Source organism: Siphateles boraxobius, unplaced genomic scaffold, assembly GCF_051911475.1.
Source record: "Siphateles boraxobius isolate OS27281-9 unplaced genomic scaffold, OSU_SipBor_1 22, whole genome shotgun sequence".
NCBI classification, from domain to species: domain Eukaryota; kingdom Metazoa; phylum Chordata; class Actinopteri; order Cypriniformes; family Leuciscidae; genus Siphateles; species Siphateles boraxobius.
This window is the reverse complement of record NW_027508833.1, coordinates 6,126,752-6,150,528: the sequence shown is the minus strand read 5'-3', so window position 1 is coordinate 6,150,528 and position 23,777 is coordinate 6,126,752. Positions and strand designations below refer to the sequence as shown.

Sequence of the window (23,777 nt, the reverse complement as noted above, 5' to 3'; positions counted from 1 at the left end):
GACCTGCTCTCTTCACAGTGACGGAGCCCACTCCGCTAGGAGTGTTGCTTCTTCTTGGCAACAGAGCGCCTCGCTGACAGATATCTGTAGAGCTGCGGGCTGGGCGACACCTAACACGTTCGCTAGGTTTTATAGCCTACGTGTTGAGCCGGTTTCTTCCTGTGTGCTCGTTTCAACCGGCCGGTAACACCGAAGTTCCCGCTCTAGTGTCGGCTTGCTGTGCCACTCCCCTCCACATGGAGCGGATACGTGGGCATTTTTGCTCCAGTCGAGTTCCCCACTCAGGCGAACTCTGGGGAATTCCCTTCGCACCCCTTCGGCAGTCGGACATTGCGGGGTGTCCGACGCCAGGCCTAGTGCTCGTATGCTTGTGTAACTTGTGCTAGGCTGGGTTCCATATGTTGTGTTCCCTGCGGTTATCCCATATGCGTATTCTTCCATGACAAGCTCCCTTCGGTGAGCCCTTGTCTTTCCCATCATCTCGTCCTCAACGGAAAAAAAAAATGACTGCGTGCTAGGCTTGGGCGGTATCCAAATTTTTATACCGTCAAACCTCCTCCCTATTTTACCGGGGTATAAGGTATTACCGTGACTAATTAAAATTATGACATAAGGCTCAGACAGCCTCACCAAACTGTTGGCTTGTGCCTACACCGTTCAGAAACTGAATACCAGATCGGGCAAAAAAAAAAAAAACACAAATCAAGGCCAACCCGTGCACGTTGTGTCTGATCCTGGCTGACGGCATTAAATGTAATTATGAGCTGGAGCCCTATTTAGTCTCGACTATTTTTAATACATGGGCCGTTATAATATGGTGGCGCCAAATAATTTTTTAACCCAGGTGCTGAGGGGGTGGTAGATATAAATACTATTTATAAATGAGCAAAAATGGGACACTTAATAATATTTAATTATTTTAATTATGACAATTAAAGTATTCATTTTATTAATTAAATTAAATTAACAAGCAACAAGCAGCAAGTGCATTTGTAAATCCGGTGACACGCGTCCATTTATTTTTATTAATACAACTTTTCTGTCAGTGCTGCAAAGATTAAGTTGACGATCACCATCTCCTGGTGTGGCATATATAGAGAGAAATGCAAATCATGGATTACATAATCAGAAGGTATAGGCTAGCCTTTTTCTTTTCTTTTTGAATTGTTTCGTTTAAAGAAATTGACGATTGATATCTCCGTAGTGAACGCGCCTATTGAGAGAAATGCACATCATGGATTAATCAGAGAGTATGCTGCCTATATTTCTTTTCCTTTTGAATTGTTTCGTTTAGAGAAATTGAGGAATCGCCATCTCCATAGTGAACGATAGAGAGAAATGCACATCATGGATTACATAATAAGAGAGTAGGCTAGCCTATTTCTTTTAGTTTTGAATAGTTTCGTTTAATGAATTTGATGATCGCCATTTCCGTATGAACTCGCATGGAGAGAAATGCACATCATGGATTAAATAATCAGTGTGTGGCCTATTTCTTTTCGTTTTGAATTGTTTCATTTAATGAAATTTCAAGCTTTATTTAGATATAGGCCTATCTGTCATGTCTGTGAGACATACACAGAGTTTCGGTTAATTTATGATGAGATTTCAATGCAAGTGACCGCGGCGCGCCAGCGCACGATCATGTCATGATTATGCTGTCTGCTATATTTGATTCTTATTTATTAAATCCAGGCAATTGGTTGATAAAAAAATTATTAAAATTAAGATACAATTTATACAAAACGAAATTCACTTTAAAGAAAGGTCTTTTACAAAATGAAACTTAATTAAGTGGTCAATGTCTGACTCCCGATGCATCCCATCTTACTCGTGCTGTTCAGTTTTCATTATCAACGTAAAAAAAAATTACATTATAATATTTTAACAAATATAAACTAATGCACTTATTTAATGAACTCGGGGCAAAATGCATCCTCGCAGCAGTGAGTGGGTGGTTGTTTCGGAGATGAGTCATTAGGTTAGAGGTGTTTCCATCTCTCGCGGTCACCTTTTTTATTGCAACATTTACAAATTGCCTCGTCAGTATTTACCGCCTCTCCCTTCTCTCTCTCTCTCTCTCTCTCTCTCTCTTTCTCCTCCACACTGTCACTTGATGACAACTACATAAGCATTTTTAGGCATTAAATAAATTATATTTATATATTATATATAAGTGCCGGTAATGACGGTATTGAAACTGAGACCGTTGCTATTTTAAGACCCCGCGGTATACGATATTACCATAATACCCCCCAACCCTACTAACCCCGCCTCCTGTTTATACACGCGCAATGCGATTCACGCACGCCAACGTTCATTGGTTCGTTTTGTAGACCTTCGATAATGATAGGGCTCCCTGAAGTGATCCCAATTACGCCGTCATGTCGACGTTACATCTCCCATTCCCTCCTTCATGGAACGAGGGTTACATCAGTAACCGAAACGACTTGTTGTTGTGTTTTCTGATTTGTTATTTTGTTTTGGCACTTCTTGGCCACCGTATTGATCACCAAAATTACATATATAAATTTTCACGCCTTAAAAATAGCTTGAATGTAACTCTACAAACCTTTACCTTATTCAGTAAACGCGGTTCTATGAATATGCAAATGAGCCCCGCCTCAGCTCACTCACAGCAGCTCAGAGATCCACTCGTTGGCGATCACGCGCTGATCTGATTGGTTACAAGGTAGCTTGTGACGTCAGAAACACTAGCGATTTCAAACCGTGTTTTTGAGACTGTCTTTGGTTCACTGCAGTTTTAAAGGGGACCTATTATGCAAAATTCTCTTTTGAATGGTGTTTGGACATAAATGTGTGATGGCAGTGTGTGTACACAACCACCCAGCAGTGATAAAAGTCCACCAACTCCTTTTTTTTATATCCCCATAAATCATAAGCAGTGTCTCCCAACGACCTGTTTTCAGAATGCGGCTTTAGTGACGTCACTAAAGCCACAGGCCCCGCCCAAGAGTGTTGACAGACTCTGCCATTCTAACATAGAACCGCCCTGATCGAGGTCACAGCGAGTTGAGAGTTCTACACATCCGCCATTGCTGCACCGACGAGAATGTCTCCCAAGTGTTGTCGGTGTTGTGTAGCTGGATGTATTAATCCACATAGCTCTGTTTATTTATTGGAGCAATAGGCCTAACATTATTGATCATGGCAGTAATGAAAGTGAGAGTGCGCACTTTATTACATTTCATAGGAGTTATTTTACGGATATACAGTTTACCAGTTTATTAAGCACTCCCTGAAAAGATGTGCATAATATTGTTTTACTGTTAGTTGTAACAAGTGTTTTTTGTACTTCGCTGTGTATGTTGATAATATTGAAAGGGAGAGGGAGAGAGTTTATGGATAATACTTTAAAGGTGCAATGTGTGATATTTCTTAGGATCTATTGACAGAAATGCAATATAAGATCCATAACTATGTTTTCAGTGGTGTATAAAGACCTTACTCAATGAGCCGTTATGTTTTTATTACCTTAGAATGAGACAGTTATATCTACATAGGCGCGGGAATCCCCTTCTATGAAGGTCGACATATTGTGACGTCATGTGTCTACCGTAGCCGAAAGCGAACAAACAGCGCTAAAGAAACCTCATTGCTTGACTTACTACTCTCTGCTGCTGACTCAGACTCAGACGACGACATCTTTTGTCTTACGTCGGCCACCGTAGCTTCTCATTCGAGTTTGAAAACCGAGGGATAGGCCGCGAGTGACTTGCTGTTTGCAATTCGCAAATCTCACCACTAGATGCCGCTAAAAATTACACACTGCTACTTTAATGCGGACTACTTATACAGTGTTTATTCAGCTCTTACAGTGATTTTCTAGAGTGAAATCTACGCTTCATCTTTTGTGTTATGTACAATAAACTTCATTGAACTCATCAGTATATTTTTACAACATTCGGACACGGTCCGCCACAACAGGCTTGTACTAATAGTACAAGAAAGATGGAAAAACAAGTTATAACCGTAATTAAACTAGACTATACCTGTTCAATCTCCATATAGCATATATTGTCTGGCTCTGTGGGCATTATTGTCCGACTTCGGGTTGAAATGAACACGGCTACTGAGAGTTTGTTTTGATATTATTCCGTGAGATGAGATTGTCCTGACACACGTCCTGTGAGCTTGTGAGGCTCTGCCCTCTGGGCCGGCAGCAGCTGCTCATTTGCTTTTAAAGGGATACACACTAAAACGGTGTGTTTTTCTTAGCCTCAAAAAGTGACAATTTAACCCTCTGAAACCGACGGCATCGTCGACGACGCCACACGACTCCTCCGATAAATATTGATATTATTTGATGAAAAATTGATCGATTTCCTTACCGTTTTTTGCAGCAGAAAGCTAACACGCTAGCCGTCACGGGGGTGTATTTGGTGTCTTTCTAGCCTTTTCAGAAGGTTTTCTATCCAGCCTGGAACTTGTGCGTCCTTTCAGAGTGTTTCAGTAATAAATCCATATGTGTATATCCCAGTTTTGATCTCTGAAGTCCATAATTTATAAATTTTCCGTCATATTTGCTGCTAGCTTGATGCAAGCTGCCATTTTGGACATCTCGCGATGCTTTGCGTGAGGTTGTTGACCAATGACAGGCTGATCCGTCGTCCACGTTGGTGTGCGTCATTACGCATGAACCAAGGGTGATATTTTGGAAAGAGAGAGACGCACGGCACAGTGGTTTCGAGGAGAGAGAGAGAGAGACGCACAGAGAGACGCGAGTTTTGAATAATACACAGAGAAACACGGAGAATAATGGATCCTCAGAGATTGAGAAACATGGATGTAAATCAAGCACTGGCCTTTTTTGATGCCATGGAGGATGATGGATTTTCTGGAGAAGAGAGCTTTTTGACTGATGAGGAACTTGATTACCAGAATCGTCTAGACCCTGCTGAAGAGTAAGTTACATTTATTTATTTACTGTAAAAGTATAAAAATAAACAAAAACTAATATGATAAAATATACATTTTCTAAATATGGAAAAATAAGTTATGTAAAAGTAGTATTTCGTTTTTCTGTGTGTGTTACAGAGTAGTAAGAGTTGTAGATTACACTCTTTGTCTCTCAACCATTGTATGTCTGAGTTTATTTACTGTAAAAAGTATAAAAAAAGAAGAAAAAACTAATATGATAAAATATAAATTTTCTAAATATGTAAAAATAAGTTCTGTAAAAGTAGTATTTCATTTGTTTATGTTTGTTACAGAGTTGTGGATTACACTTTGTCTCTCAGCCATTGTTTGTCTGAGTTTACCTAGAGATACAAACAAAGGATGTTGTAGTGGGGGGTTGGTCACACCTTTTACCTGTGGAGAGAATAGTGGGGGGTTGGTCACACCTTTTGGCTGGAAAGCGAATGGTCATATTATAGCTGTGGTGGGTTGGGGGTACAGTAGCAATCTCAGCCATTGTAATCTTATGCGAAAAATCAAATACAAAAACAGTAATTGATCTAATTTGTATGATCTAATATTTTGCTTTATTTATTTGTTTTACAGTTGTGATAATGATGAAGACACCAGCCCACCCACCCAAGCCAGACAGGAAAGCTCCCATTCTTCCACTGAGGAGGGCCCTTCCACTTCTGCTGCAGCATCCCAGCAGCTGCCAGGAATAGGTCATGGACGGCTGCAGTCACGGTCACGAGGGAGAGCGCGGTCAAGGTCAAGATCCAGATCCAGATCCAGATCTGGCAGCTTGAGGGGTCGACAGAGTCCTAAATCATCAAGGTCGAGATCTAGATCACCACAGCCAGCAGCCCCAACTCCATCATGGAACAGTGAGAGTCAGCCAGACATCCCTCCAGTGCCCAAAAGGTTCGTCCCAACAAGAAAGCCAGGACATCAGCTCAGCCCCACATCCATTTACACACCATTGGACCTTTTCAAACTCTTTGTCAGTGACAGTGCAGCAACCACTCTGTGTAATAACACAAACACAAACGCTGCAAAAAACATTGCCAGTGGCAAAAAATATTCCTGGAAAAACTTCACCGTTGAAGAATTTTTCAAATATATAGGGCTGACTTTCTTTTTTGCACTGGTGAGACTGACAAATATCCGGGACTACTGGAGGACAAACACCATTTTCAGCCTACAGTTTCCCCACTCAGTGATGACACGTGACAGGTATCAGGTAATTTCCTGGAACATCCACATGAGCGACCCTGATGAAGATGTCCACAACGACCGGAAGAGAGGGACACCAGCTTATGACCGGCTGTTTCGTCTAAAGCCCCTTTTAGATGACATCATACATGCATGCAGAGCATTTTATCACCCACGGCAGAACCTTTCAGTGGACGAGAGGATGGTGGCAACAAAGGCTCACACTGGCATGACCCAATATATGAAGGCGAAACCAACTAAGTGGGGCTTCAAACTTTTTGTGCTGGCAGACAGCAGCATTGGGTACACTTTAGACTTCGCTGTATACACGGGGAAGTCTGTGTTTGCTTCTGGTGTAGGACTGGCATACGACTCGGTTATGTCCCTCATGAAGAAATCATCCCTAGGGAGTGGCTACAATTTGTATGTAGACAACTTCTACACAAGTCCAAAGCTATTCATGGATCTGTACAGCATGAACTTTGGAGCATGTGGCACCTACAGGGACAACAGACGAGGATGCCCCCGCACAACAACAAATGCCATGAACAAAAAGGATCCTAGGGGTACCATCAGGTGGATCCGTGACGGCCCTCTGGTTTTTGTAAAGTGGATGGACACTCGGGAAGTCTCTGTCTGCTCCACAATTCACCCGGCCTTCTCTGGCAACACAGTTCAGAGAAAGGTAAGAACTCCAGATGGAGGCTGGAACACCAAATCCATTCCATGCCCAACCCCGGTCACTGAATACAACAAGAATATGGGAGGTGTTGATCTTTCTGATCAACTCATCCAATACTACTCAGTTCACCATAAAACAATGAGATGGTACAGGACACTGTTTTTCCATTTTTTGGACATTGCTGCGACCAACAGTTTTTTACTTCACAAGGAAGTTTGTGCAGAGAAGCAGCAACAGCCCATGACCCACAGGGCTTTTCTGGAGGAGCTGTCAGCCCAACTCTGTGGTGTTACAGTTGCTGTTCCTCCCACCCAGCAACAAAGTAACCATGTACCCGTCCAAACATCGGAACAAACTGAAGCAAGCAAGAAGGCCACATATGGTAGAAGGCAATGTGTGAACTGCAAACAGACAAGGCAGGTGAAACAGGCCACCCCCTGGAAATGCAAAGCCTGTGATGTGGCCCTCTGTGTGATTCCTGATAGGAACTGTTTTGAGGCTTGGCATCAGTGATTTTCATGAGGCCCAAAACGCCTGGACTTCCTTTGGAAAAATGTAAATATTTTTTGTTCTGTTCAAGTTATAATGTTCATTCCTGTGCTCCAGGACTCCAAAGACTTGAACAAACTGTTTTCCAGAGGAAAATTGCTTAGCTTTTATTTATTTGTGTGTGATTTCAATAAATATTTGAGTGATTCAATTTCCGATTTATTTTTTCATTTGTCTTTGTGGTCCCATAACTTATTTTACATTCAGGTGACATCAATGAAACACAAATAAGCTGAAAGTTCAATTTGTCCTGAAAAAAAAGATGTGTGTCAATTGTCTGTGCACAAAAGTGTTGATGTTTTACAAGCTTTTTTAGTGAATAACACCAGACGAAAAATTTATTGTAAAAATACCCTTAGGTCTCAGAGGGTTAAACATGCTGTAAAAAATTATCTGTTGGGTATTTTAAGCTAAAACTTCACCTACAGACTCTGGGGACATCAGAGACTTATTTTACATCTTGTGAAAAGGGGCATAATAGGTCCCCTTTAAGGAGAAAATACTTATTACTAATACAAATGTACACACGGTTTGTCTTAAAGCAAATTAAAAACACCACAGAGACATATAAACAACATTAAACGTTTGATTTTCACCACAGGGGGACTTAAAATATCTTAAATGGTGTAAGAAAAGTTTTTAATTAACATTTCAAGAGGTCTTCAATTTGGGGACAGAAAAACAGGAATCATAATATGGCTTAATATGATTAATTATGATTACATCATAGCCTTTTGAAGATTAACAAGTGCTGCATGTTTCAGATTAAAAATGCGGCGCTGTTGCTTGTTTTACAGGCTCGCGGTTGTACAGCAGCTCACAGTCAGTGAAAATCAGTGCTAAATTATTATGACATTGTTGAACCTTATAGTTTTTATATATTGCATGCAAAATTGTGGCCTTTCGGAGTAATTAGCTGTCCTAATTATTGCAGTGCAGCGTTTTATACAGGGTTTAGCAGGGTAACCGTTCTATTTCTGCTGTTCCATCAGCAGCACCTACTGGAAATCATCACCTTTTGACTTTTAAAAATCAATCACATTGCTAAGCCACATTGCGATTCCTTTCTGTATCCAAAATGTAAGACCTCATGAAATGCAGTTTTCACACACACACACACACACACACACACACACACACACACACACACACACACACACACACACACACACACACACACACACACACACACACACACACACACACACACACACACACACACACACACACCACACACACACACACACACACACACACACACACACACTAATATATATATATATATATATATATATATATATGTATATATACATACATACATAGTATATCATGCATAATCATGCATTTTAAATCTAATCATCAGAATATAAATATAATAATTTATTATTTTGACTCAACCCATTAAAAAAATGTGCGGTTTACTTGTTGATTTTGTCAAAATCTGTATTTGAACTGTATATTGTAGTTTTTACAGTCATAATTATGCTCTACCCCCGCCCATGTGGTAATAATTTTACGCAGGTCTTAAAATCTGATTTTTAAAACCCTGCAGATCGCCTGCATGGAAACTTCTGTGAACGAAGGAAACGCAGACGGTGAGAAAGCGGCTTTGGTGCTGGAGGAAGAAACAAATGATCATGACCCTGTGATGAACGAGTCTGCGTTTACCAGAACTGACTTTCAGAGTCACTCTGACATCATGGACGAACACAGCTGCGCTCATGCAATCAAGATTGATGCACATGCGATATATGATGATGACCGTATGATGGTTTCCTCCCTGTCTGACATCTACCTGGGCTTTGATTCTGACTCTGGAAACAAGGCTCTTCTACACACCGGCAGCCCAGTGTTTGATCTGGCAGCTTTGCTTGCAGACCCTCAGCTTCAGACAGCAGCGGAGCCCTTCGGCTGGCATTTCCCCACCGGTCTCGGACTGTCTCAGATGTGTTATTGCCCTTACGTGCAGTTTCCTGACGTCAGCTACTATCCTGCCTTTCAAGACAATGACAATATTGAAGGTGGGATTCTCAGATTTATCCTGCAAAAATAGACACCCTTCCAGACAAAAGTTTAGAGACGCACTGACTGAATGATTTTAAAGATGTCTGCTTCGATTACTGAAATGTGTAAAAACTAGGGCTGTGCAACAATTAATCACAACCAAAATAAAAAGTTTGTTTACATTATATATGTGTGTTTACTGTGTTTATTTATTTTGTATATAAATACACACACACATGCATGTATATATTTAAGAAATATTTGCATGTATATACCATATATATATATATATATATATATATATATATATATATATATATAATTTATATTATATCAAAATATAATATTTTATATATAAATAAAATTTTTCTTAAATATATACATGGCGTGTGTGTGTATTTATATATACAAAATAATTACACACAGTACACACACACACACACACATATATTTATGTAAACACAAACTTTTATTTGGGGGATGCGATTAATCGTTGCACAACCATTGTTTTTTCGTGTGCTGGTCAGGTTTGAGATTTTGCTTCCATAACTTGTCTTTCAGACTAGTGGAAAGAAAACATCCAGAACACACAATTAGGTGTTTCTTTTTTTTACACTTTATCTATTTGCATCTGTAGATTCCAATTACAAGAAGTCAGAAATCAAGAAGTCAGCAGCTTTACACACACCAAACTTTTCAGTTTTTTCATATCTATATTATGAGGGTTTGTTCACATTCCCCTGGTTTATAGAACATTTTATTCCTAAAAACATGGGGAAATTGTATGTTTCTGGCTGTTGAAAGTATTTTCTGATTTATGGAGGGATAAAAAGAGAAATCCAAAGTCCCCTCTGGAATTTTTTTTATAACTCTAATATATTAACAAAATAAAACAAGAATTATGAACTTGGCTTTATCCAATGTTCAGATTTCTGTTCTGGAAATGTACAAATTGGTGCGTATTTAATTAGATAATGCATCATTTGCATATTTAAACACTTCAGAAAAGCAATACAAAACAATTTAAGAAAAGCAATAAACAATTGTCTTAATGGACATGATTTATCAAATTGGTAAAAGTATGGTGAAATCTTTTAGTCAATGTTTACATTTAAATTTGATCTCAAATAAATGCTGTTCTTTTGAACTTTCTATTTATCAAACATTCCTGAAAAATAAAATGTAACAGTTTTCACAAAAATATGAAGCAGCACAAAATTGATAATATGAAATCTGGAAATAATAATAAAGAACCGAGTAGATGTGTCCAAAAAGATTTGACTGGTAAAGTTACACATAGATATCATCTGTTAAATGATTGTGTAGACGACTCGTTCGATTTAAATGACTGTACATTGTAATCACACACAATGTCCTTTTTCCTCTTTCCAAGTGACGTGGCGAGTGTGGGAGGACTTCAGTGAATCCCGGACTGGCGCCTTCGTGGACGCGGCTGATGTGTTTGACTTCAGCATCATGTCGTACAATATCCTGGCTCAGGATCTGCTGGAAGCGAATCCCGGTCTGTACACACACTGCCCGGAGGAAGTGTTAGCGTGGGACGCCCGGCTCCGGTCCATCCTGAAGGAGCTCCAGATCTGGCAACCTGACGTAAGGCCACAGGCAACCCAAAACAGAGAAACATGACGGACATTGATTGTAATAGAGTGCATTAGTGCCGTCCACTTCTTTAGCACCGCTGGTTCCTGAAGTGTTTTTTTCATTCATTTTTCCCATGGGATATAAAAAAAAAGTCCTTGTTAAAGCATTATAAGCCATGAACAGAACCAACCAGCTATGGGGAGAATCACAAAAGCACAACCTTTGATTTGAAGCAAAAAAGTAAAGTTTAAATTGCAATAGATTCTATTTACACTATGTACAAATAGCAGTATTTTCTTTGCAATAAGTATAAATAGTAGTTAGATGCTATTTATACTTTTAAATAGTGGCAGATTCTATTTGCAACACTGCTGTACATTAAACGGTATGCAATAATGACAAAGTGAGTAAATTATTATATTTATTAAAATTATTGGGACAATAAGGCCCTAAACCTAAACCTACCCCTAACCTTAAAAACTTTATTATTAAAAACATTTTAGACACTTTATTTCCACTTTTTTAATATTTTCTTCATATTTATTGAAAATAAATGCCTCTCTGATCTGATATGTGATGGGAAAAGGGAGTAGAGAGTTTGGCAAAAGGTGGATTCGAACTCGGGTCTATTTGCGTGAAAGCTTCCTGCTACGCGCCTCACTCCTACACTATTGCTACTGCTGATAATAGAGCATCTTCCCTAATTTTGTCTGGCCCAATCAGACCTCAGTGGGCGGAGTTAGTGTAAATAATACGCCTTGTTGGCAGAGTATATATTTACACTTAGTGTAAATGGACCTCCCGAAAAGTAAAACTGAAAATTGAACAAAAAGACAAGACTGTGAACTTGATGGCTTTAATGAGTGAGAGAAGTACAATCCCATGAAGCATAGCGAATGACAAATTAATTCAAACCGAATATGAAACTATTTCTGAGAGCGTAGGAAAACGGACTCAATTATATCATTAGTGGTGCTTCATGGGAGTGGGCGGGGCTAAAAAGCTCTTGGACAATTTTGCTTGATGGGTAATGTAGGTAAAATAGCGTCTCAGGTTACGTCTAACGCTGTGTAATTTTGCCGTACACCCTGGATTCCTGTGATCGACTTGCTTCGGCTAAATCGAAGCTAACGCTGGTCAGACCGGATGTGCTTTTATCCTTTCCTGGTCATGACGTCACCTGCCCTTGACATTCACTCTCGCCATTGGACTAGTTGACACAAGTGCTTCAGATTCGTTCCTAAAGCGTCATCGACGAAGTGCGAGTTCCCTCGAAAGAAATCAGAACAAGTCTGTCTTTAAAGTTTTAAGTTATCGTTAAAAAATCAATTCCACTATGTAGAAAATGAGTGGAGTTTTAACCGTCTTGCTCACAGATCCGCCATGTTTGTATTTATTTATTTTTTGACTTTTTTTGTGACCCAACTGTTGCACTAATATCAATATTTCTTCTTCTGTACAGATTATTTGTCTTCAAGAAGTTCAAGAAGATCACTTTCATAAGCAGATGTATCCTGTCCTGACTGAAATGGGTGAGGTGCCGAACATAAAACGTTGCCAGAATTATTCTGGGAACATGAAATGAACCTGCCGCTGATAACATAACAGTGAGGATAATCTTCCCCTATTGAGGAACAAGCCTGCAACAAAAAAAAATGCATAGTGAAATAAATGACTCAATGTGTAGATAAAGTCAAGTCAAATGTATTTGTCGTGCTTTTCACAATATGCATTGTTTCAAGGCAGCTTTGTTGGTGTTATATCTTAATCTTAATATCTAAATCTTAATATCTTCATGCCTTATAGTCATATTTATCAGGTTAGAGCTGTGCGACAATATAGTTACATTTTACAACGATGCAAACAATCACGCAGATTAAATTTGTTATACAGTATATAAAGCTTTAAAGTCTATAAAGCCCCTGTAGTCAATAATTTCATCCCTTAAAACTCATCTTTGATCACCAAAATGACATATTTAAATGTTTTTTCCTTGAAAAAAATGTATTCATGCCTTAAAATATCTTGAATGTAACAATGTAACTTCATTTAGTATACCGTAAAACTTTTATTTTGCTTTTATTTTTCCAAATCGTCAAACTGCACCGGCTTGTATTTGAGACAGGCGTCTAAATGAGACAGGCTCTTTATAATTTAGTGTTGAGATGTTGTTCCTAGAGTCTCTAATCTCTAAAAATCTCCAAATGCTCCACGTGAAACTGCGGTGTTCCGACCTTTTACTATTGTGTCAATTGATTTTGATTAATATGCACGAGGGAGAGAAAGCAAGACATCGCTCGTGTTGTTTGAAGACGTGATAGTGCGTGCGCGCGGCCGAGGCGCTCTCTCTGCTCGTTTGCACCCTGTCAAGCGCAGCAGTCATTCTATTCTACAACACTCACCGATCAAAAAAGGCTTTGGCGGGACACAAATTTGCTTTGGCGGCCGCCAAAAAGCGGACAATCTGACGGGTTTTAGAAGATTAAATACAACCCGAAACTAAAAAACAGACCCGGCCTCTATTTGAGACCGGCCTTTATTTACCCAAACCTGTCGCCACCTCAGGCGTGTAAAAGAGACAGGCGTCTATTTGGGACTCGGCTATTATTTGAAGTTTTACGGCATGTGGTTCTATGAATATGCAAATGAGCCCTGCCTCCTCTCACTCAGAGATCCACTCGTTGACGATCACACGTTGATCTGATTGGTTACAAGGTAGTTTGTGATGTCAGAAACACCAGCGATTTCAAACCGTGTTTTTGAGACTGTCTTTTGTTCACTGCAGTTTTAAGGAGAAAATACTCCGCAATGCTGTCGACATGTGAATTTACACATGGTTTGTCTTAAAGCATATTAAAAACACCACATAGACATATAAGCAACATTAAAAACTTGATTTTCACCACAGGGGGACTTAAAGCAAATGCACGGTGTATGTAGTTGTACCGTATAATTCGATATTAAGTATCCTTTATTACAAACCTGATAATTAATGTCACTCAGTGGCTTCCAAATGCATATGAAAGGTGTCCGGCAGTCTTAATTTTGTATTTGAAGTGCCTCTTTGCCATTTACAGCTTATGCAAATTATCAAACTGCAACAATTAAATTTCAAATGCACACCTGAGTTTTGAGAACTTCAGTCAGACAGGTGGTAAGTTTTCTCTTAAGTTTTTTTTTTTCATCAAGGTTACACCTGCATCTACAAACGACGCACAGGATCCAAAACGGACGGCTGTGCAGTGTGTTATCACAGCGAGCGCTTTACCCAGCTTTCCGTCAAGCGGTTGGAGTTTCGGCGACCGGACTGCGAGCTGCTGGATCGGGACAACGTGGGCATCGTGCTTCTCCTCCAGCCACTGTCAGCGCAGACTGAAGCGCTCAGCCCCGTGTGTGTGGCCAACACACACCTGCTGTTTAACCCCAGGAGAGGAGACGTGAAGCTTGCGCAGCTGGCCATCGTGTTCGCGGAGATCGACATCATGATCAAGAAATGCAGGAGTGAAGGAAGGCGCTGTGAGGTTGTCTTATGTGGGGACTTTAACGCTTTACCCAACAGCCCTCTGTGGAGGTTCATCAGCGAAGGACAGCTCTACTACCATGGGTTACCAACCTGGATGGTGAGTGACCCGTTTACTTACTCGTGGGACAGCAGAGGTTTCACTACAGGACCCAGATTTGAACCTCCAGCCGGTTGTTATCTCAGAATAAACCTGACAGGGTGATCAGGATCATGTCTTCTATCAGCCTGAAGGGGATTATTCTGAGGTCACACACAAAAACACCTGAAGGTGGTTTATTCTGAGATAACAACGGGATGTACATTATCACGCTTATTACACGACTACTTGCCTACTTTCCTACTTGACTACTAAGTAAATAATTGGGCACAAAATATTGATCTGAGTTGAAATATTTTATTAGCTCTTTAAACGCGAAGCTTTGCGTAGAGAGCAGTTTCAGCGGCAAGATCAAACTAGACGGACATTTAAGAGATACGGTATACAGTCATAACACTAATTACACAACATTTCACCACATAAATAATTATGGAGATAATAGATTTTGATTTGAGATGAAACTTTTAAAATTGTACCTGTCTGTATCTTCTAATCCATTACAGTGTACAAAACAATGGTTTGTTGAAACCATTGCGTTTGTATGAAACAAGAGAGAGCGAGCCCACGATACTGGATGGCATAATTAAATAACCATATACAAAATATTGATTGCAATAATATATTAGAAAGTATAACAAAATATTTATGTAGTGCTTTCAGCGATACATATGGTTTTAAAGCAGCTTTACAGAAAGTCACTCTTATGTTTATAATGTCTTAGTGCTTTACAATAGAGCAAGTTTAGAGCTGGGTTAAATGATGATATATAAGGATGTATATTTAGATCTAGATATATTGTATTTACAGTGTTATCTAGCAAATATATCAGAGCAAAAGTGACTCAAACACAATCAAACACAATTAAAAGATTTAAATATCAGTCGGTTTAATTCTTTTTTAGAGATATTTAGAGATTTAAATGTTCGTCGCTTTTGTTCTTTTAAGTGATTAAAATTAGGGCTCTTCTTCAACGGCTCAGGGGGAGCAGCTGAGCTGAGATGTGCGGCGGGTTGGAGGACAGTGCTCATTTCTCCAGATTCAGAGAGTCCTGATGCTTCTGGCATACAGTGAGGGCAATTAGATCCCTTGACAGTGGTTTCTACGTGGGCAAAGACATACAGGTCCTTCTCAAAAAATTAGCATGTTGTGATAAAGTTCATTATTTTCCATAATGCAATGATAAATATTAAACTTACATATATTTTAGATTCATTGCACACCAACTGAAATATTTCAGGTCTTTTATTGTTTTAATACTGATGATTTTGGCATACAGCTCATGAAAACCCAAAATTCCTATCTCAAAAAATTTGCATATTTCATCCAACCAATAAAATAAGTGTTTTTTTACTACAAAAAAAGTCAACCTTCAAATAATTATGTTCAGTTATGCACTCAATACTTGGTCGGAATCCTTTCGCAGAAATGACTGCTTCAATGCGGCGTGGCATGGAGGCAATCAGCCTGTGGCACTGTTGAGGTGTTATTAAGGCCCAGGATGCTTCGATAGCGGCCGTAAGCTCATCCAGAGTGTTGGGTCTTGCGTCTCTCAACTTTCTCTTCACAATATCCCACAGATTCTCTATGGGGTTCAGGTCAGGAGAGTTGGCAGGCCAATTGAGCACAGTAATACCATGGTCAGTAAACCATTTACCAGTGGTTTTGGCACTGTGAGCAGGTGCTAGGTCGTGCTGAAAAATGGAATCTTCATCTCCATAAAGCTTTTCAGCAGATGGAAGCATGAAGTGCTCCAAAATCTCCTGATAGCTAGCTGCATTGACCCTGCCCTTGATAAAACACAGTGGCCCAACACCAGCAGCTGACATGGCACCCCAGATCATCACTGACTGTGAGTACTTGTCACTGGACTTCAGGCATTTTGGCAATTCCTTCTCCTCAGTCTTCCTCCAGACTCTGGCACCTTGATTTCCGAATGACATGCAAAATTTGCTTTCATCCGAAAAAAGTACTTTGGACCACTGAGCAACAGTGCAGTGCTGCTTCTCTGTAGCCCAGGTCAGGCGCTTCTGCCGCTGTTTCTGGTTCAAAAGTGGCTTGACCTGGGGAATGCGGCACCTGTAGCCCATTTCCTGCACACGCCTGTGCACGGTGGCTCTGGATGTTTCTACTCCAGACTCAGTCCACTGCTTCCGCAGGTCCCCCAAGGTCTGGAATCGGTCCTTCTCCACAATCTTCCTCAGGGTCCGGTCACCTCTTCTTGTTGTGCAGCGTTTTTTGACACACTTTTTCCTTCCCACAGACTTCCCACTGAGGTGCCTTGATACAGCACTCTGGGAACAGCCTATTTGTTCAGAAATTTATTTCTGTGTCTTACCCTCTTGCTTGAGGGTGTCAATGATGGCCTTCTGGACAGCAGTCAGGTCGGCGGTCTTACCCATGATTGCGGTTTTGAGTAATGAAACAGGCTGGGAGATTTTAAAAGCCTCAGGAATCTTTTGCAGGTGTTTAGAGTTAATTAGTTGATTCAGATGATTAGGTTAATAGCTCGTTTAGAGTCCCTTTTCATGATATGCTAATTTTTTGAGATAGGAATTTTGGGTTTTCATGAGCTGTATGCCAAAATCATCAGTATTAAAACAATGAAAGACCTGAAATATAACAGTTGGTGTGCAATGAATCTAAAATATATGAAAGTTAAATTTTTATCAATACATTATGGAAAATAATGAACTTAATCACAATATGCTAATTTTTTGAGAAGGACCTGTAAATCTCATGTCCATCGGGAAGCTCAAGGGGTTAAAACATATTCCTATTTTGTATATTCCTATGAATATTTCCAGTTGTGTACTTCTTGTATGCGTGATGCAAACAGTGATTCTGATCACTGCAGCAGTTTGTAGAAAACACTGAATGTATTGTTTGCCTTTGCAGGTTTCAGGACAGACGGATTTGTCATATAAAGTCCATCACGCAAGGCTTTTCGCCCCCTTGTGGCCCAGCAGCCTCGGCGTCAGTGACCACTGTCAATACAAGTCTGAATCCCAGATCGCAGCTTCAGGTCAGTGCCAGATCACATAGTTTGAGGAAATTCTTTCTGTCGTTGCTTGAAATTCAAAATACTGTCTATTATTATTATTATTATTATTATTATTATTATTATTATTACCTTTTATATCTAACCCTTTTGCATCAATTAAAAAAAGTAACACATAGTACCATAGTGGACAAAAATGTCTGTGTCATTAAAATGTGAAGTTTGGGAGCAGTCTCATTTTACACATCCACACAATTATCGCTGCATAATTTAATTTAGCAGAAAACGTGAATAAGCGAGTATTTGCTTTATTGGCCAAACCTGAGGAAATGGCACCATCTTGTAAAAAGTAGTAAAAATTTTAATTTTCAAGCCTTGCCAACAGAATGAAAGCTTCTTAACAAATATTGCATAATTTTATAGTTAAATAACCCTGGGATAAAAATTGCAGTTTTTAATGGGTTTCAATGGGGACAGTTTTATTCTCAATGGGGACAGAACTATTTTATGTTTCTTTTTACTGCAAAATAGATTTATTAAAGGAAATGGGGGTGAAATAGTAAAATTCCAATAAAAATACACACCTGTGCCAACATTTATGCAGTTGGCATTTACATAGGCAAAATTATCACAAAAAAAACAAACCTGAAAAAGACAAAAATGTCCATAAGGCCTTAATTAGTGTGTCAGGTCAAAAATGGCCGACCTTTTCAGTTACTTGTAAATCTCTAATCATGCTATATTATCACCAAATATTGGATTCAATCTTTTTGTTAACTTGTTTTCTTTCAGTTGGCACAGGTTTTGTATGTCTTTTTGGAAGTGATTAATCTGAGCTCATGCATTTTTTAGCTCAATAAGCTTGTGTAAAGTTTTTCACTCAAACACTGAGGGGCATGAGCTCAGATCAATGAGGCCTACGATCAATCAGTAAAAAAAAAAACATACAAAACCTGCACTAATTGAATGCAAGTTGGTAAAAAAGATTGTATCCAATATTTGCCGATTACAAAGCGCAAAGAGAGATTTATTATCAATTATCAATTTATTATCAGTTGTTTTGGACCCAGCAAGCGTAAAAATGTGATGTAAAAATACCCTAAAAGTACAAAACTTTTTAAAAATTGTTTTGGGTAGTTGTTATACTCTGTGTAAGCAAAGCCGGTAAGTTTTCGTCCAATGCAAAAACATTAACCAGCATATAAATAAATTCAGAAAAAAATAATTCTTCTCCGAGTCAAAATTACTGGAGCAATATTAAAGGATTAGTTCACTTCAGAATAAAAATTTCCTGATAATTTACTCTCCCCCACGTCATCCAAGATGTTCATGTCTTTCTTTCTTCAGTCGAAAAGAAATGAAGGTTTTTGAGGAAAACATTCCAGGATTTTTCTCCATATAGTGACTTCAATGGGGTCCAATGGGTTGAAGGTCCAAATGTGAGTTTCAGTGCAGCTTCAAAGTCTCGACACAATCCCAGCCAAGGGATTCTATAACAAAAATAAACATTTATTTACTTTTAACCACTAATGCCCGTCTTGCACTAGCTGTGATGCGACACACATTACGTAATCACGTTGAAAGGTCACGAGAAAGCTCAAAGAAAGACATGAATATCTTGGATGACGTGGGGGTGAGTAAATTATCAGGAATTTTTTATTCTGAAGTGAACTAATCCTTTAAGATATGTAATCAAACATAGCATTGTTTTTTGTTCAGTGTAAAATGTATATAATCGTTAAGCAACCAAAAGCATCAGTTGGTTTTTATTCCCAACATGCATGTGTTTAATCCTGTGCATAAAGGTATTTTCCCAGTGTTTAATCGCCAGTACAGCCATGACTCGATGCTTCAGCTGCGTTTCTGTCCGGCGGCGTGTGTGCGGCCCACGGATCTGGAGCTCATACCAGGAGTCACCGACAAAACACCAGGTGAGCGATTCACACCGGCTGCGCTTGAGTTAATGCTAAGCCTAGTTCTGACATAAATCGGCAGTAAGATACAATTTAAGTACTATTCAATATTTGAGCGTTGCACCGTTAAACTCATTTGAAACTTAATTCTACATATTAACAAAATAGTTACAGAATGTTGGAATAAAACAGCAGATTGATTGTATTACAAGTTGATTTAAGAACAAATGGTACAACAAATGTACATGTATACAATAATAATGAGTTTATGAAAAAATTAGTAACTAGTAGTTACAAAGTCTCTAGAGTGGATTTTAATGAGCATAACTCTGGACTGTGGATGACTCCTGCATGTGTCTGAAGTGTTTGCAGTGATGGTATTTCTTGTTTTTATTTCCAGACCCAGAAGACATGGAAATGTTCAGTAGAAGGTGAGTCAGCTGGCGTTCAGGTTTAACAAGTCTTTCCCAAGCCATAATTCTTCTTCTTCTTCTTCTTCTTCTTCTTCTTCTTCTTCTTCTTCTTCTTCTTCTTCTTCTTCTTCTTCTTCTTCTTCTTCTTCTTCTTCTTCTTCTTCTTCTTCTTCTTCTTCTTCTTCTTCTTCTTCTTCTTCTTCTTCTTCTTCTTCTTCTTCTTCTTCTTCTTCTTCTTCTTCTTCTTCTTCTTCTTCTTCTTCTTCTTCTTCTTCTTCTTCTTCTTCTTCTTCTTCTTCTTCTTCTTCTTCTTCTTCTTCTGAAATTTGGCACACAGATAGAGGAAAGTCTGAACTGTCTGCATACTATAGCTGTCTGAATTGTCTGAACTATAGCATATTTGGAGTCTCTAACTCAATCCCTCTAGCGACACCAACTGTCCATAGTTTCACTCATGTTTATGCTGATAACTTTTGAACCACAAAATTCCTTTTCCCACTGATTCCTTGGCTCAAGTGGATTCGATTGCTTCATATGGCATTATTTTCCTTAATGTAAATCTTTTCCGCCAGCCTACTTTTTTCGAATTCCTTCTAGGCGGTTGCTCCGATTTTCACGAAAATTAAACCAGATCATCTTCAGACCATGCCGACAAAAAAGTTGATTCGTCAAACCGTTCTCGAATACCGTGAAAACTAATTTTACGTAGCACTTGCAAAAACAGACAGAATCAAAGGCTGTATCCCTGCAACGCTTTATCATATTCAGACCAAACTTGGTACATGTCATCACAAGCATGACCTGAGGCAACATGCTGCGTTTCAGCGCAGCTGCCATTTTGAGCGTCGGCCATTTTGAAGTTTGTACTAAAATGCTGTATTTTTTGAAAGCATGAACGTATCAAAACGTGGTATTGGTCATCGGCACGATCCTCTGAAAGAGTCTGAGAAGTTTCGGACCAGCTTATTTACATGCTTATAACTTTGGATTTGGTTGACTCATTTTCACGGGAGTCATCTCCTTACATTCCTGAATCCTTGCCAAGTCTAACGATACCAAACATGCTAGGTTTTGCCTTATGGTTAGCACAATGTTGTAAATTAGCACTTCAGAAACATTTGCCAATATCTTCGAAACCGTTAGACTGATCGAAACATAAGTCGTTGGCTATATGTGACCCGTCACAGAAATCAGGGACACAAGTCGGCAGCACAACCTTCAAGCAAAATGAGAAAGAAGAGTTTTTTTTCAAAATTGGTGAATTTCAATTTTTTTGCAGAATCTGTTAATTGAAATCACGAAGAAGCCTCTCCATGTTTGAGATAGCAGTATTGGTATATTTAAAAGCATACATTTTGAGGTTGAAATTGGCTTGTTTTCTGAATTTATAGCATGCAGTAGGGGCGTGGCGTGTCATTGTCTGTGTGTATTTCCATACTGAATAACCCGGCGCTTTAGCCCCCGCCCTCCAAGTGAACCGCATGGCTACTTATTATGCTGTGCTCTGGCCGGCTCTATCTGATATCAAAATTCAATGAAGATGGATGCCGCAAAGATTGTCGCAGACAAGCTGAACCGTCTGGCAGTTCGCCGCACTTCGTGGGCTCGGGAAACTGAACCGGAGGTATGGGTGCGGCGCGCGCGCCCTCAGTCCTTGAATACGGCGGCTCGGCTCGCTGACAGAGGTGGCTGGCTGTTTCATATGTGACGTCCCGATTGCTTTGAATTGGGAACATTTTGTGAACGGGGAACAGAGTTAATGGACTGGCAACAATCTCCATAGAACATGAACTGGCACAGAGAATCGAAATAGAGGATGCAGTTAAGACCTTTGCTGCGATGAAGGCCTGCCGTGCACGTTTCTGAAATGTAAGTTAAGCTTCATTTGCTCTTTAGTCGTTATTTAAGATGCTGAACCTGCTGATGATATAATGTGCTTGCGGACATTTCATTTGTGTGTGTATACGCACATAAGAAAGTGGTGTAAAGAGATTTGCAACAGTAATTTGAGGCCGCAATGTCAAAATTTTGATAGTAAGTTGCAAAAAAATCAAATCAAAGTCGCCCCTGGGTCATTTTTTATGCTCTCATACACATAATATAAGCCCAAATGTCAAAATTTTGATAGTAAGTTGCAAAAAAATCAAATCAAAGTCGCCCCTGGGTCATTTTTTATGCTCTCATACATATAAATGTATATACCTCAAAAACAAAATGAGATATTTTCACAAAATTTGACACTCTGAGAACACAAAAAAAGTGGTGGAACTGCGGTAGCAATATAATAGAACAAAACAAGGACGCTATTAATTACAATGTAATATGATATTAAATGCAACACTTTACGAATGCATTGGTGTACCATTTCAAATCTCTGTATGTGTCTTGATAATCCATTAAATCATATTTTTAGTTACTGTATATATGATTTTTCAGCCATTTTGCCTAAAATCATCTTTAAATGTCTTTAATTTTATCATTGTTGCAGTTGGTGTGACACTCCCAGCCATGTTGGCATGTCTTATTGTCATTTACGCTTGGCCCCGATAATTGTTGCTTGATATTTTATATTGACTTTTATGCCTATCGCACACTTTAGTAATCATCGTAAATTGGGTATCTTTTGAAAGCTTTATCATTAGAAAAAGGTCAAAATGTTATCATAAGCTGCGATGAGTATGTGTTAATGCACAAGAGTGTGTTTGTTTGTCTTCAACTCAAAATTCAACTCAAAATTAGTTCACCACAGAATAAAGAAACACAAGAATGTTTTTGTCACAAGTTGGGACACCTTATTTCTGATTATTTAGTGTTAAAACGTAAGAATCAGCAAGGACAGTTAAAACCTGTTAATTTTGTGAAGACTGTCTGCAGCTGTTTTAAAAAAAAGATGAGGTGTGATGCAGGGTTTAAACCATTCTTGTTCCCTATTCAGTCGGTCACTATGTCATACGTCTTGACCGACTAATAGGAATCTCGACAGACAGGTCAATCTACTTCGAGTGAAACTAAACAAGCCAATACACATTGGCGTGCAATAATTAGCATCAGCTGCGGGGCCTCGCAGCGTGGTTATATAACGAGCAGTAGGTGCACTTCAGGTTTTTGCTTCGGAGCCAAGCACTTCGATGCTCTCTACAAACTCTCAGGAGATTGTGAAATCTTCAAGCAAACTTTTTTCTCGGACCTCTCCACCCTGGTGTGGGTGTGACAGCACAGCAGCGCGAGCGGTCTTCTCTTCTTTCTCCCTTTTTTGTTTTTTGAATACTGAGCAAAACCAAAAAGCTGTTGTCACAGCTGGTAAGGTGCGCAGTGAGCACTCAACAGCCGTTTTCACGGCAGGTAAGACCAGCGAGAGAGAGACAGCGCACAGAAAGGAGCACATTCCTGTCTGTGTTCGCGGTGACCGTTCCCCTGCATGCTTCAGCATCAGTGAGAGCAGTCCCTAAAAGAGCTTACACCGATAGATTGCGTCTTTTTCAAGATGACTTTCTGTCTGTGTGTTTCTGGATATGGTCATTACCTGCGGTCACGAGATGGTCACGATCACTGCCTCGTGTGTCTGGGCCTCGAACACGCTGAGGCAGCATTTGTGGATGAGTCATGTACCCATTGTGGGAAGATGACCATCCTGGAGCTGCGGTCGAGACTCTCGTTCCTGCAAAGGGGCGGAGTCCCCGTGGCTCTGCCTTGATCCACCCCTCCCCAGAGGGTTGCTTCGGGCAGTGACGCGGGAGACCTGAAGATTATGGGGAGCGCGCTTCCTTCAGGGAACCAACCCCGTAGGAATCCTCATCCCTCTCACGCTCCGCAGCCAGTTGAGTTATCAACGGAACGTGCTGGACAATCCTTGAGGTGTGT

At 39.7% G+C, this 23,777-nt stretch overlaps 1 protein-coding gene across 1 annotated transcript in view; it reads left to right on the top strand.

Moving 5' to 3' along the window:
- angel1 (angel homolog 1 (Drosophila)) overlaps nt 1-23,777 on the top strand; it is a 56,703-nt gene that overhangs the window by 24,753 nt on the left and 8,173 nt on the right. Inside the window, exons 3-9 of the mRNA XM_077238523.1 lie at nt 8,919-9,387; nt 10,764-10,981; nt 12,435-12,504; nt 14,162-14,592; nt 17,488-17,614; nt 19,396-19,521; nt 19,904-19,934. Coding sequence (XP_077094638.1) covers nt 8,919-9,387; nt 10,764-10,981; nt 12,435-12,504; nt 14,162-14,592; nt 17,488-17,614; nt 19,396-19,521; nt 19,904-19,934 — 1,472 coding nt within the window. The remainder of the gene's footprint in view (nt 1-8,918; nt 9,388-10,763; nt 10,982-12,434; nt 12,505-14,161; nt 14,593-17,487; nt 17,615-19,395; nt 19,522-19,903; nt 19,935-23,777) is intronic.